General features: G+C 43.4%; 1 protein-coding gene across 1 annotated transcript in view; it reads left to right on the top strand.

Moving 5' to 3' along the window:
- SLC38A1 (solute carrier family 38 member 1) overlaps positions 1-15,735 on the top strand; it is a 193,130-nt gene that overhangs the window by 135,318 nt on the left and 42,077 nt on the right. Inside the window, exons 9-10 of the mRNA XM_033957586.1 lie at positions 8,677-8,735; positions 15,041-15,154. Coding sequence (XP_033813477.1) covers positions 8,677-8,735; positions 15,041-15,154 — 173 coding nt within the window. The remainder of the gene's footprint in view (positions 1-8,676; positions 8,736-15,040; positions 15,155-15,735) is intronic.

The raw sequence follows: 15,735 nt of genomic DNA, 5'->3' as shown, positions 1-15,735 counted from the left end.
CCTGGGAACCATTTTGGTCTACCCTAACTCCCTTGGCTCGTAGTCGATTGCTTAACTGTTGATTTCATGCTTATTTGCATCCTTAAGTTTTTTGTTGGCCAGCCTATATCGTTTTTTATCATATCATTGCCTATATTTGTGATGTAATTGGACGGAGGACCTTGGGGGTAGGGGGACTGGGGGGAGAGTTGTGTGTGGGGGTTTGTATATCAAAAATTTGAGCTTGTTTGGGTTTCATCCTGTGTATTTGTTTAACTTTCTTGTTGAGCTCAATAAAATATATTTCAACATAAATATGTTGAAGAACATGGGTCCAAGCACCGAACCCTGCAGCACTCCATTCGTGACGCTTTTCCAGTCCTGAGTATTGTCTACTTACCCCCACTCTCTGTTTCCTATCTGCCAACCAGTTTTTAATCTATGTGAGTATTTCACCCTCAATTCCATGGCTCGCAATTTTTCGAACTAGTCGTTCATGCGGGACCTTGTCGAATGCCTTCTGAAAATCCAGATATACAATGTTGACTGGGTCACCCTTGTCTATCTGCCTGTTTACTCCCTCGAAGAAGTGCAGCAAGTTCGTCAAGCAAGATCTTCCTTTTCTGAAGCCGTGTTGGCTGGTCCTCATCAGATTGTGTCCGTCAAGGTGATCAATGATGCGGTCCTTTATCCTCTACTATCTTTCCCAGTACTGAGGTCAGACTCACCGGTCTATAGTTTCCTGGATCTCCCCTCAAAACTTTCTTGAAGATTGGCGTAACATTCGCCATTTTCCAGTCTTCTGGAATCCTTCCCGATTTGATTGACAGATTGGCTATTAGTTGAAGCAGTTCAGCTATAATCCCTTTCAGTTCCTTGATTACCCTTGGATGGATGCCATCTGGTCCAGGGGATTTATCATTTTTTAAGCCTATCAATTGGCCTGCATACCTCTTCTAGACTGACCGCCAACCCAGTCAGTTTCCCGTCTTTGTTTCCTGTGTATAGCCTGTCGGCTTCCGGTATATTGTGTATACCGTCTTCGGTAAATACAAATGCAAAAAATGTGTTCAGTTTGTCAGTTTGTTCAGTTTGTCCTCCTTTAGCACTTCCTTTATTCCATGGTCATCCAACAGCCCTACCGCTTCCTTTACGGGTCATTTCCCCTTAATATATCGAAAGAACGGCTTGAAGTTTTATGCCTCCTTGACTATTTTTTCCTCGTAGTCTTTTTGGCCCCTCTTACCGCCTTATGGCACCTGCGTTGATGTTGTTTGTGCTTTTTCCAGTTTTCATCCGTTTTTGACCTTTTCCATTCCTTAAACAAAGTCTTCTTGTCTCTGATCGCTTCTTTCACCGCTACAGTGAGCCATGCCGGTTCCTTGTTCTTTTTCCTCTTGGACCCCTTGTTGATACACGGTATATATAGATTTTGCGCCTTGGTGACTTTGTCCTTAAAAAGGGGCCATGCTTGCTCTAGCATTTTTATAGTGTTTATCCTCTTCTTAATCTTCTTCCCCACCATGAGTCTCATCCCTTCGTAATTCCCTTTTCGGAAGTTCAGTGCCATGGCCATCGTTCTGCTGACCACTGTGACCACTGCTGACCACTGTGACCACTGTTTCCCACTACTTCTATACCTTGCGCCGGTCCTCAAAGTTCATTTAGAATTAAGTCCAGAATTGCATTTCTTCTCATATTTTCCTTAACAAGTTGTTCTAGGAAGCAATCGCCTACAGCATCCAGGAACCTAGTCTTCCTACCACAGCCTAGGTTCCAGTCTATCCCCGGATAATTGAAGTCGCCCATGATAATTGCGTTGCCTCCTTTGCAGTTGCATTTAATCTCGTCCATCATTTCTCCATCAGTTTCTTTGGACTGCCCTGGGGGTCGGTAGTAGATGCCGATCTTCGTTTCCGTTCCATTTGTTCCCAGAATTTTGGCCCATAGAGATTCTACCTTTTACGTATAGGGCAATACCCCCATCTTTTTGGCCCACTCTGTCTCTGCGGTATTGCTTGTATCCCGGTAGCACAGTGTCCCAGACATTTTCCTCGTTCTACCATGTTTCCGTGATGCCGATGATGTCAAGGTTATCTTTTTGTGCTATAGCTTCCAATTCCCCCATCTTATTTTTTAGGCTCCTTTCGCTTGTGGTTTGTTACTTTCTTGCATTTCCTCCCCTCTTGTGTCCCTTTTGATCCATCAGGATTTCTGCCTTGCCTAAGATCCGGTGAGTCTTCTCTGCAATCTTCCTGCACGGTATCCTCTGGGTATACCATTTCCCAAACCATCGACTCTTGGTCGACTGTCGGCTTCCCCCTTCTTCCTAATTTAAAAACTTCTCAATTTCCCACTTGATGTTGCTTGCAAGTAGCCTCGTTCCTTCTCTGCTGAGGTGGAGTCCATCCTTCTTGTATAGCTTGCTCTTCCCCCAGAACGTCGTCCAGTTGCGCACAAAGTAGAATCCTTCTTCCTCACACCAGTGCCTCATCTACATGTTGACTACTTGCAGCTCCATCTGCCTCTTCTCATCGGCCTCGGGTATGAAGTGTATGGGCCCATGGGATGAAGTGTATGGAACTATCAAGGGACTATATTGAAAAATAAAAATTTTTTGAAAACTCTTTTCTTTCCTACCGAGATAGATAAATTATTGAATGCCACTTGTAGTTTACCCTTTCAATAAGAAAGATCTTTGTAAAAAGGTGCCCAGTTGTATATCTATTCATAGCAAAGAAAGATCTTTCTATCTGCAAAGAATTTGGAAGAAGTTTAGATACTTTAGGGTTGATGCAGAAAGTTTGCTTTAGTTGTGCTTTGATGGATTGACACACAGCTTTCTAATGCAATTTAAAAAGCTTATCAAATACATGTGCACATGGTTTTGCTGTAAAGGCAGCAGACCAGCACTCAGGTCTGAGCTCAAAAAATTATATCGCCACCCAGAGTTGCACAAACACACATCTGCACATGCACAACCACTGCCAATACGATTTTTTTGTATTCAGAGCTGTTTACAACCAGCACACTCCTCCTTTGTTTTTTGGGTTTGTTTGTTTTTTGTTTTTTTGTAAAAGTTGTGGTATTAAAGAAAAGTTGTGATATTAAAGAGAAGAAATTGGCAGGATATTGTACAAATGTGACCACAGAAGAGCAGGCTAACCTTTTATGCCTCTCCACACTTGGAGTTAAAACCCCAGTGCAGTGGCGTACCTAGGGTATGTGGCACCCGGGGCCCATCATTTTTTGACACCCCCCCCCCCCCCCCCCCATGTAAAAAAATTTTTTTTTTTTTTTTTTTTGCAATAACCATGAAATGGAATAAATGGTCAGAATAGAAACAGGCAGTGAAAATTTTCTTTTATTGAACCTCATATATGTAACCATTATTCCAAACATAACAAAACATAAATTATGTCTAAATTGTCATGACATTAGAAGTACATATGGAGTAGTTGCAGGCAGTGGCGTACTTAGAGTATGTGGCACCCAGGGCCCATCATTTTTTGACACCCCCCCCATCTATGTGAAAAATATGATTTTTAGTACCAATCTACATATCGCACCACAAGAGTGTACCTAGGAAAAGGCTGCATCTTAAACACTGCAGTGAGCACTAGAACACCAACACATACATTGTAAAACTAAACAAGCCAGATCCCGCACAGTCAATTGGTCCTGTAGTCAATGCCAACTGAAAACTATGTCTTTTTCATACACACAGAACAGAGATACACCCTCGCCCAAAATGGAATAATCACAAACTAAAAATAGAAATATGTAGACAAAAGTTAAACTGATCCGCCAAGAAACCAGACCCTGGATACAATGCAACACCACAAAAAACAGTAACACATGTCCTCTAATACAGTGCAAAATATAAAGACAGTAGATGTAAATTTGAAAAAACTGATACATAACAATCACCACTTTATAAATTAACAAATAAAAATAAAACAAATAATGAGATATAAAAAAATACAATTTTATTGGACTAATCCCCGTAAGCTCGGTCCCCATCCCCGCAAACCACCTGATTCCATCCACACAAGCCTTGAATTGTTTATATTAAAGTATAAAAGAAACAATATTCTGTACAATTGTCAATTTATAAATCAGCGTCTTCTCCCCACTCTCTTCCCCATTTCCCTTCAGCATCCTCAGCCCAGTCTCTCTCCACTTTCCTTCAGCGCACGCACATAAAAACAAGCAAGTAATTTTATATCATTTTCATTCTATTCATTCATAGAAATTAAAGTCTAGATCAGTGTTTTTCAACCTTTTTTGGGCAAAGGCACACTTGTTTCATGAAAAAAATCACGAGGCACACCACCATTAGAAAATGTTAAAAAATTTAACTCTCTGCCTATATTGACTATATATAAAGTAATTCTCTTGAATAGGAATCAAATAAACACAAAGAAAGTATTTTATAATTACTTTATTATGAAATAAAAATTATAAAAATTATAAAATACTTTATTCAGTGCGAAACCTGGGCCTGTTTGGCTGAACACAAAGCTGATATTCTGGCTGGAATGGAAGAAAGACACACACGTACCTCTTCGTCAACAGCTCTCAGTCTCTCTCTGTATTTGGTTTTTATAGCATACAAAAATAGACAAATATACCCTCCATCCTTTTTATTAAACCACAATAGCAGTTTTTAGCGCAGGGAGCTGCGCTGAATGCCCAGCGCTGCTCTTGACGCTCATAGGCTCCCTGCGCTAAAAACCACTATTGCGGTTTAGTAAAAGGTGACCATATTGTAAAATATAGACAGCAGATATAAATTCAGAACTGTGCATAGTAAGTGAAGGGAAGTTTTCATCTCTGGGAATTTACCCAGTTAACTATTAAGTTATTTGGGCAAATTCCTTTGAAAACTGTGGTAATACTGCCTCCACTTTGCTAAATTTAAAATAAAATCATTTTTCCTACCTTGTCTGGTGATTTCTGGTTGCACTTTCTTCTTCTGACTGTGCATCCAATCTTTCTTCCCTTCTATCAGCCTGTATGCTTTCTCTCCTCCACACCTCATTCCCTCCCCCAACTTTTTCTTCCTCTCTCCCTGACCTTTCTTTCTTTTTTTCTGTTTCTCTTCTTTCCTTCTGTTTCCCTGCCTGCCCCCTTTCTTTCTTTCTCCCTGCCGTTCCCCAAGCCACTGCCACTGCCGCTGCCATCGGGGAACAGGACCCACCAATGGATAACAGGCCCCAAAGCCGACGCATGCTCTCCCTGACGTCAATTCTGCAATCGGAGAGGAAGTTCCGCCCAGCCAGGCTGGTGATTTCTGGTTGCACTTTCTTCTTCTGACTGTGCATCCAATCTTTCTTCCCTTCTATCAGCCTGTATGCTTTCTCTCCTCCACACCTCATTCCCTCCCCCAACTTTTTCTTCCTCTCTCCCTGACCTTTCTTTCTTTTTTTCTGTTTCTCTTCTTTCCTTCTGTTTCCCTGCCTGTCCCCTTTCTTTCTTTCTCCCAGCCTCCTGTCCAGCAGTAACTCTCTTCCCTTCCTCCCCTCCCAGCAGCATCTCTCCGTCTCCCTCTCCAGTAGCAGCTGTCCTTTTTTTTCCTGGCCCAGCAGCTTCCCAGATTCCTTTCCCTCCTCCCCTCCCAGATGCATCTCTCCTTCTCCTTCTCCCTCTCCAGTAGCAGCTGTCCCTTTTTTTTCCTGGCCCAGCAGCTTCCCAGATTCCTTTCCCTCCTCCCCTCCCAGAAGCATCTCTCCTTCTTCTCCCTCTCCAGTAGCAGCTGTCCTTTTTTTTCCTGGCCCAGCAGCTTCCCAGATTCCTTTCCCTCCTCCCCTCCCAGATGCATCTCTCCTTCTCCTTCTCCCTCTCCAGTAGCAGCTGTCCCTTTTTTCCCCTGCCCAGCAGCTTCCCAGACTCTGATAGTGGTTTTCTCCCCTCCCAGCAGCTCTTCTTACTTCCCAGTGCAGCGATTAACGAAGGCAACCTCGGGTCCTTTGTTGGGTCGCGCCGCCTCTGAGGAAAGAGGAAGTTGCATCATCAGAGGCAGCCGCGACTCAGCAAAAGCCCCGAGGCTGCCTTCGTGAATCGCTGCGCTGGGAAGTAAAGGAGAGCTGCAGAGAGGGGAGAAAGCCACTGTCGGAGGCTCCCCAAGATCTCTCCGGCCCAGCGCACGCTTCCGATGCTGATCTTGCCGGTCCTGCGCGGACCGGCAGGAAGTTCAAATGAGTCAATCTTGCCGGTCCTGCGCGGACCGGCAAAAATTTCCTGCGGACCGGCGGTTGAAGAACTGTGGATTAGATCGCCAAGACAAAGTGAGTCCTGGGTGATCGACTCACTTTGCCTTGGCGAGCTACTGGCGCCCCTGCCTCGGGCCCCCTGTAAGCTCCGGGCCCGGCGGCCCTGCGGCACACCAGGCAACATCTCGCGGCACACTAGTGTGCCGCGGAACAGCGGTTGAAAAACACTGGTCTAGATAATGCCAGTCACATAACAAAACATGATTTTACAAAAATAATTCCCTGCAGTCAAGCCTGCAAGGATTATTAGATGTCTTTCAGCAGTTCCCCTCCCTCCCTCCCCCTTACCTTTGTGGCCAAGTCAAAATGATCTACCAACAATAAAATTTTAAAAACACAAAGCACGCTGTACGCAGAGAAAATGTTAATTATCATTTATATTCTGCGGGTTTTCAAAGAGGTCAAGGCAGATGACTTTATGCAATGTCACCTCAGTAACAACTATACAAAAATAGACAAATATTCCCCCTCCCTTTTTACTAAACTGCGATAGCGGTTTTTAGCGTAGGGAGCTGCGCTGAATGCCCCATGCTGCTCTCGACGCTCATAGGCTCCCTGCGCTAAAAAACTCTATTGCGGTTTAGTAAAAGGGGGCCATAGTGCAAAATATAGACAGCAGATATAAATTTTCAAAACGGACACATTTTGATCACTAAGTTGAAAATAAAATCATTTTTCCTACTTTTTTGTCTGGTGATTTCATGAGTCTCTGGTCCTTCTTCTGATCCTTCTTCTTTCTCTCTCCCCCTGGCTCCCCTCTTTATTTCTGCCTTTCTTTCTCTCTCCTCCTGGCCCCCCTCTTTCTTTCTGCCTTTCTTTCTCTCCCCCTTGACCCCCCTCTTTATTTCTGCCTTTCTTTCTCTCCCCCTTGACCCCCCTCTTTATTTCTGCCTTTCTTTCTCTCCCCTTGGTCCCCCTCTTTCTTTCTGCCTTTCTTTCTCTCTCCCCCTGGCCCTCCTCTTTCTTTCTGCCTTTCTTTCTCTCCCCCTTGACCCCCTCTTTATTTCTGCCTTTCTTTCTCTCCCCTTGGTCCCCCTCTTTATTTCTGCCTTTCTTTCTCTCCCCTTGGTCCCCCTCTTTCTTTCTGCCTTTCTTTCTCTCTCCCCCTGGCCCCCCCTCTTTATTTTTTCCTTTCTTTCTCTCTCCCCCTAGCCTGCACAAAGCCATCGTGCCGATTTCTCCACTTCCACGATTCTTTCCCTACCCTCACCCCCAAGCCAGCAGCCGATTTCTCCCTGCTCCTTCCCCGATGTCCTGATGTCCTGAACTTCATCGGGCAGCAGCAGCATTCACAATTCACTGATGTTGCCCGCTTCAGGCCTTCCTCTCTGTCGGGTCCTGTCTTCATGAAAACTGGAAGTAGGCAGGACCCGGCAGAGAACAAGGCCTGAAGCCGGCAACAGCAGCGAATTGTAAACGCTGCTGCTGCCCGAAGAAGGTAATGGAGCACCGAGGCAGTCCGCTTCTCCCCCCTCCCAGCCGAACCCCCGCTGACCCTCCTATCTCCCCCCCCCCCCCCCGTGAACCTTTCCGACCTTCCCAGCGAGAGCAGCAAACCTCCTTCGCGGCTTTCTCCTCCCTCTGCCGCGTTACTGATGACGTCATCAGTGATGCGGCAGAGGGAGGATAAAGCCGACGCTACTGGAGGGAGGTTTGCTGCTTTTGCTGGGAGGGTCAGAAAGGTTCACTTGGGGGGGGAGAGAGATAGGATGGTCAGCGGGGTTTCGGCTGGGAGAGGGGAGAAGCGGTCTGCCTTGGTGCTCCAAGGCCTGGCGCCATTACCTTTTTCGATAATGGCGCCGATGCTGCTTTCGCTGGGAGGGTAGGAGCGCGATAGGGACCGGGCCAGCTGTGCACCCCCCCCCTAAGGCGGCACCCGGGATGGACCTCCCCCTCGCCCCCCTTGGTACGCTACTGCCCTGGGGAAACAGCCTGCAACAAGATCGCGCGATGCCAGAGATCTTTGCCTGCTTCGGCTGTTTCCTCCGCCGCGGTCCCGCCCGGAGGGGCAGGACCGTGGCGGAGGAAACAGTCGAAGCAGGCAAAGATCTCTGGCATCGCGATCTTGCTGCAGGCTGTTTCCAGACGCGACACCCGGCGCAGGGGGGGGTAACTGGACCGGACCGGGAGCACCCCCTCAGGGCTTGGTACCCGGGGCGGACCTCCCCCCCCCCCCCCCCCCCCCCCCCCCCCCCCCCCCCTTGGTACGCCACTGCCCCAGTGAGATGTTCAGGCTTTTAGTCTTTTGTGCACTTCCCTCCTTCTGCACAGAATAGCAGCCTGCACAAAGGTTTGTACACTTTATTGCATCAGCTACTGTTTATTTAAATTGACAAGTACAAAATCTGGCATTGCAAATTATACTCTTTAAACGTTTTAAATTGACAACAAAAGCTAACTTGGATCATTTTAATTCTTTTAGGCTATCTGGGATATACCAGTGGATTTTCCTTGGCTTGTATGTTCTTTTTCCTCATAGTGGTAAGTTCTGCTTGTTGTATTAAATAGGGTAATGTTCTTCAATGTAAGGCCCAGTGGCCAGTGGTGATCACCAGAGACCTCTGGGGTGGTCACCATTGTCTTTCTGGTTTATTTCTGCTACTCTGCCTGTCTTCCCAGGCTCAGGACAGAAAGAGAAAATAAATGGGGAAGAGCCACTTGCTTGAAGGAGAAGGCATTTCTCAATCAACAAAAAAGACAATGCATTTGGAAATGCTCAAAACCTTGAAGATAACCCCAATGAAGTTTGAAGGTGAGCTGACAGAGATAGGTGTCATTGATTCACTGGTCAGCAGTTTTGTGGCACTGCATCCGGTGGCCCTTCAGCTCATTAGAATCCAAAGTAGCCCCAGCTTAAAAATCCCCTCTGAGACAGGGAATCATGCTCGATTTTAGTGATTTTTAGCTGTTGGTAAAAATAACAAATTGTTCTAAAATAGGCATCCAGCAATCAGAAGTAATAGGTGTACATCTGTACATAGAGGGGCAGATTCTATAAAAGGACGTGTGGACGTCCATTGACTTAGGCATCCAAATAAAGTGGATAATAAAGTCCAATTAATGACTTTAACAAGCATTAATTGGAACTTAGACGTCCAAACGCTGGACACAATTCTCAAAATAGACGTCCACAGTTTTGTGGATGCCCATCAGAAAAAAAGTCGCCCCTAACAGGATAGGTATGGGAGTGGCTACAGAATTGCATGCTGATGAGCACGCTAACATGTCTACCTAACGCCTAAAATGTAGGCATTGCAAAACCAGGTCTACTTTTGAGCGTGAGCTGGCGCTAGGTAGACTCAAGGTAGGTAGACGTGACTTAGGCATCCACATATAAGTGAACGGGGCTTTATTGTTTGGGCTAAAAGAGGACTCCAGTTTCATATAAAGGTCAAAATATGTTTAATAATGCGTTATTTAAGCAAAGTATAAAAAATATGAGATGTGGAGGTACTAATACTAATATCACAGCAAAAAAACCCACAACACTCCACAAAAAATCAAATCAGATTCAAACACCTGAGAAAATTGTTCGCATGAAAAAAAGCCTCAGAGCACAATTTTCTCAGATGTTTGAATCTGATTTGATTTTTTTGTGGAGCTTTGTGGGGTTTTTTTTTACTTACGCAAAGCACATGCAAAAAAAAAACAACAAAAAAAGTTTCAATGAGAGGCTTAACTAGCAGTGCTCATGCCTAGTTTTCATCCCTCAAAAACCAACCTGACAACATAAAGTAGTTAAATAGGAGGGACTTCTATAAATGACGCTCAAAATTCAGCAAACAAAGGGACCAGAAGAGTGGAGTAGCTGAACTGACAAGTCCCAGGTTTATTAACAGTAAATAAAACTAAAAACATAAAAACTTATTTTGAGCAATATTTTCCACCTTTATTGGACAAGTGATATTTATAACTGTGTTTACTGTTTGTATGTTTTAAGTTTTATTTACTGTTAATAAACCTAGAACTTGCTCGTTCTGCTACTCCACTCTTCCGGTCTCTTTGTTTGCCGGGATTGTTGTTACGCTCAAAATTCAGAACCAGAAAAAATAATCGCCAAGTGTGATTTTATAAAAAGTTTCAAGTTTTATTAAAATTTTTATGTATCACAATATCATAAATTCAAAGCGATTTACAATTAAAAACGGGGTCTCAGTTATTAACTATAACAAACACACAAACATTACGGACTTATACAAAGGGGAAGTGGGGAGAACTACAATAAGCATCGTAAAGTGAACACGAAAGGTAAGTACAATGGGAAGGTAAGAATTTTAAAAGTGTAATAAAAAAGGAAATTAAAAAGATTTTTTTTTTTTAATTTCTCGAGACCTGGAACAAAGGAAACAAAAGTTTCTGCAATGAATGGAGTCAAAAGAGAATCTGGCGATTATGTCTCAAACTAGAAAAAACAAGGAAGGCAACCAAGTCACATCAAGGTCTGTGAGGGGGAAGCTCAAAGTGCCTAACTTGGCTCACAACTTGCAAACCAAATATAGTGTAATATGTCAAAGAACATGTCACATTATATGATGTTATAGGGCGCTCTCAGTGTGAACCCTCAGTGATAGGAGCACAGCTCCGACACTTCACTTCTGGGCCAAGGCCATAAGCCTCCACCCGCACACCATCATCGAGCCCGCCCTCCAGCCTTCCTCTCTGCTTGTGTTCTGTTGGAGGCCAGGTTCCTGAAGAAGGGCTCCTCCCGAAACCAGCGCGGTTGAACCTCTCCTCCTGGCGCGGTTTTTCCGTTTGTGTGACAGTTTTGGATAAGTATTGTTTCTTTTGGACATGTTTTTCACTTTTTGGTATGGTTTTTGACTTTGTTTGTGATTTTGCGTGAGTTTTTTGAGGGGGTTTGGCTGGCAGGGTTTGTGTGGGGGTCGCTCAGGTTGCTTGTGTTGAGTTTCATTTACTCACTTTGATTGTTGATTGGTTTGATTTCTGCACACACAGGGCGCTCGATGATGGTGTGCGGGTGGAGGCTTATGGCCTTGGCCCAGAAGTGAAGTGTCGGAGCTGTGCTCCTATCACTGAGGGTTCACACTGAGAGCGCCCTATAACATCATATAATGTGACATGTTCTTTGACATATTACACTATATTTGGTTTGCAAGTTGTGAGCCAAGTTAGGCACTTTGAGCTTCCCCCTCACAGACCTTGATGTGACTTGGTTGCCTTCCTTGTTTTTTCTAGTTTAGGATTTGTTTGGCAAATTAGGAGTGTGTTGTTGTTGATTATGTCTCAAAGGCATCCTTATACAACCAGCATTTTAACAGTCCTTTAAATTTACTTAACAATTTTTCTTCCTTAATAAGTACACTTTATAGAATTATTCTTAGCAATGATTCCCATGCCTAAATTTAGACACCAGATTTACACCTGCTGAAACCTGGTGAAAATGCATCCAAGTTAGGTGAACAGATGACGTGTTCTATAACTACACATATGACTTGTCAGAATGCCCATGGCCATTCTCCCTTTGAGTTACATGCTATTAGATTGGCATCATGTCTTCTAGAACAGTGTGAAGCCAGATGCATGCACAAATTTTAATGAGCCCCAGTTAACTTCAATAATTTATTACCGCCTAATTATTCATAATTAAAGGCTCATTACTCAAATTAAATTATGTGAGCTTAAATTTGGGCACACACATCTGGGCACCGTATATAGAATCTGAGGAGGGGTACCCAATCCCTCACTTCCGGTTCACCACACGATTATTTCCTACGTATTCACCTTTATAGGACCCCCCCCCCCAGAGACCTCTGAAGAAGACTTTTTGTCGAAACGTGGACTGTGTTGGGTCCTGTATCCTTAGCTGACTAGGTCCTTTAAGGCTTTTATGTGGATAACAAGTTTCAAGTTTATTTGTTATTTGATTAATCGCCTATTCCAAATACTAAGCGATGTACACATAATAAAATAAATTTCTAAAATGTACATAAAATAGATAATAACGTTAACAAGGGTATAAAATCACCAAAACAAACTAATTGAAACAAACTAATTAAAACAAAACAAGCATACAATAGGACAGGAGGGGAAGAAATACAATTTTAGATAGGAAAGAATCAACAATTAAAGGTGAAACAAAATAGGAATGGGAGGACGAATAAGTAATTAGAGATAGGTGAACCTATTTTTATGTGGATTAATTTATTTTTATATGGATGAATTTATTTTAAGTGGATGATTTCAGTGTACCTTTGGAACTTTGACACTTTCAAATAAAGTCCATTTTGGAACATTGTCACTCCACAGAATTTTTTTGGTTTGCTCTGGATTTTCTTCTCTGTGGATATTTTGGGGTCAATTCTTTTTGTTTTTTGCCTATAACACACCAATAAATGGTACTCTAAAAATAAGTAAAAAATATCCCAACCCAAACCTCAGGCTATCCACAAAAATGGAAGGAAAACGCCTCATAGAGCTCCAGGCTTAAAAAGTCTTAAGAGATAGTAAACTCTTCATCGGCAGCATAAAAATCCTTCCATAGACTATTTATTTATATATACTCTTAAAATCTTAAAGTTCCTCTCTATTTTACTTTTTTTATATAAGTGGAAAAAGTACTTAGCTGACAACATGCTTTCTTCTTATGCAAAAATGTCCTCCATTCAACATAACCATAGCTCATGGCCAACGGTGGTCAGCATTTCGCTCTACTTCATCAGGGCCGGTGGACCATAACTATTATGTTTGCTCTTAATTTAATGGTGCTCCTTTGTAACTGGAGCTTCTGGTTCACATTCACAGAAAAATATGATGCAGCCTTATAACATGACTTTAGATGCCTAAGTTGTAACAGCCAATTTAAAGACAGCTCCCATTTGTATTCCATCTGGCTATCAAAAAAAAAGGGAACCCAAACAGACTCGATCAAAAAAAGTGACAGCACTCAATTATAGTATTCAGATTTAGGTTGAATTGTGCCTAGGTGAAAGATCCATTTTTGTTCTTGTTTTAGTATTAAAACAGGCGTTATCTGGATAAAACGTATGCACATACTTGAAGTTGTTTCAAATGATAAATGCACATCTACAATTTTGAAAACTAGGCATACATGCATAATTTTAACACTTTAGAAATATCCTCTGTAAGCCTCTAACATAGTTAGAAGAATGTGGGCTGCAAAAGCACAAACTTATTTTTGAGTGAAATAACCCTTATGTGAATTAGCCAGGCTCTGTAGCTCACTTTTTTCCCCTTGAGGATCCTAAGTCTCTAAAAACTTTCTACTCCCTTTCCCCGCAAAATATTATGATCTTGTATTTTTCCATCCTGTACAGTGTAGTCTTATGATTTTTCTAATGTCAACACTGTTCTATCCAAAAGAGAGCACTTAGTTTGTTATCATAATAAACCTCTAGACTGTCCTACCCTGCATGTTCTTTTCCTATTTCTCTTTTCTGTATGTCATTTAAATTGCATATACACAGCCCTTTGGCAGTATGAAGGTAGGGATGTCACTTTGCTAGCCTTTCCTCTTCTTTAATTTAGTTAAACTGCTCCAAAAGAATTTGTGAGGAGAATGTGTACATAGGAGGCAATTCTATAACAGGTTGACAAAATTTAGGCTTCAGTCATTGGGTAGTGAGCATTATACTCACCACCAATAGTGTTTTCCCAGATATTCAAAGCTAGGACCTGTGCAGGCTTCAGCTTTGAACATCCGGTTATATTTAAGCCAGTTAAGATATAGCCGATGTACACACACAACTTGATAAATAGCCACTGAACTGATCACAGCAAGGGAATCTCCCTGCCGCGATCAGTTTAGCGGCTGCAGCAGGGAACCTGTCCCACCGCGAAGTTGGCCAGCAGGAGGGGTGCCCAATCCCTCCTGCTGCAAACTCTGAAATAATCCCCAGATGGAGGGATGCCCACCCCCCGAGCCATCCCCCAGCACCCGACCTCCCCCCCCCTAAAGCCCACACAGCCCCTCAAGTACCTTTTTCAGTTGGCTGGCCAGAGGGATGTCTCCGGACCTTTCCCTTCTCGGTGCCTCAGGGGGGCCTGAGCCAACCGGAATCTTAGGCCTCTCTCCCAGTGCATTCTGGGATGCACTGGGAGTGGCCTGATTCCAGTTGGTCAGATCCCTCCTGCCAGAGGATGTCTCAGAGGATTTCCAGCAGGAGAGACTTGGCATCCCTCCTGCTGATGGATGTCTTGGGGGGGGGGGGGGGGTGGCAGGAGGAATTGGGCACTCTTCCTGCCGCGGACATTCGGGGGTGTGGGAGCAGCTTCGGGGGTTCTGCTAGTAGTCTTCATGGGTGGGACGGGTTCTCTGCCAAGGCCACTAAATTGATCGCAGCAGGGACATTCCCTTGCTGCAATCAGCTCAGCAGCAACTTGATTCTCTAACCGGCGCATTTGACATGGATGCCAGTTAGAGAATCGTAGTGTTAAGACGGGCTTAGGCGTGATTCTATATAGAACGCCCATGTGCGATTATCAAAAGCTGCTTAAGCAGCTTCTGAGACCAGTTGGCCTATACAGAATTAGTCCCTATATGTGTAGTAGTTGTGAATATGCATATTAATTTAAAGGCTGGAGTTTAAATTTTAAATTAAAATGCTTGCTACTGCTGAATATTACACCCTTACCCCCTCCAATATTTAGCTGGTGAAGTGCTAACAAAAAGGAGAGCAGAGATGAAGTTTACAGCACTTCCTCATTTCTGACTGTTTTTACTTAATAGAAAGAAAGGAAGAAGTAATCCCCCCCCCAAAAAAAAAAAATTCCTGGTTTATTTCTAATGTTTGTCTTTTTTGTTTTAGGTTATCTACAAGAAATTTTACATTTCCTGTTCCTTACCAGGACTCAATGAAACAATAGCAAATGTTACACATGATGAAATGTGTAAACCAAAGTATTTTACTATAAATTCCAAGGTAGGAGGATGTGTTTGTGTCACAGTGATATATGAGTAGATACTGTATATTAATTTACTGCCGGATTCTCTAAACTCTACCTTTGTTAACAGCTGCCTTAAAACCGGCTGACAATTGTGTGTTAATCATGCGACGGTGCTGTTTAGAGAATCGCACATCCGGCAAAGATAGCCACCGGAAATGTAAGCCAGGCTTTTCTAGGCCTACATTTCCGGCACCTACCTTTCATGTGAATCCTGCCTAATGCCACTTCCAGCGTTAGCAACACCTATAATGGCATTAGGCTCCAGACGCGCGATTCTGGCATGTTTGTTTAGTCGCTGGTAGGCGCTTCAAATTTTTCTTAAATACTGTTTAAAATGGTGTTTCCCTCTTAATTTAAAGTGCCCATAGGGTGCTATCGGCACCTAAGTTAAGTTTCAAGTTCAAGTTTCAAGTTTGACCTTTATTTGATGAATCGCTTATAACAATATCTAAGCGATGTACAGTGTTAAAAACCATCAGAATGTGGTAATACATTTAATTTACAAAAGTCACTCAAAAGACAAACAGAGTTGAACGAACAGGAGGGGGTGGGAGGG

This window comes from Geotrypetes seraphini, chromosome 9, assembly GCF_902459505.1.
Source record: "Geotrypetes seraphini chromosome 9, aGeoSer1.1, whole genome shotgun sequence".
Lineage (NCBI taxonomy): Eukaryota > Metazoa > Chordata > Amphibia > Gymnophiona > Dermophiidae > Geotrypetes > Geotrypetes seraphini.
This window is presented reverse-complemented; position numbering and strand designations above follow the sequence as displayed.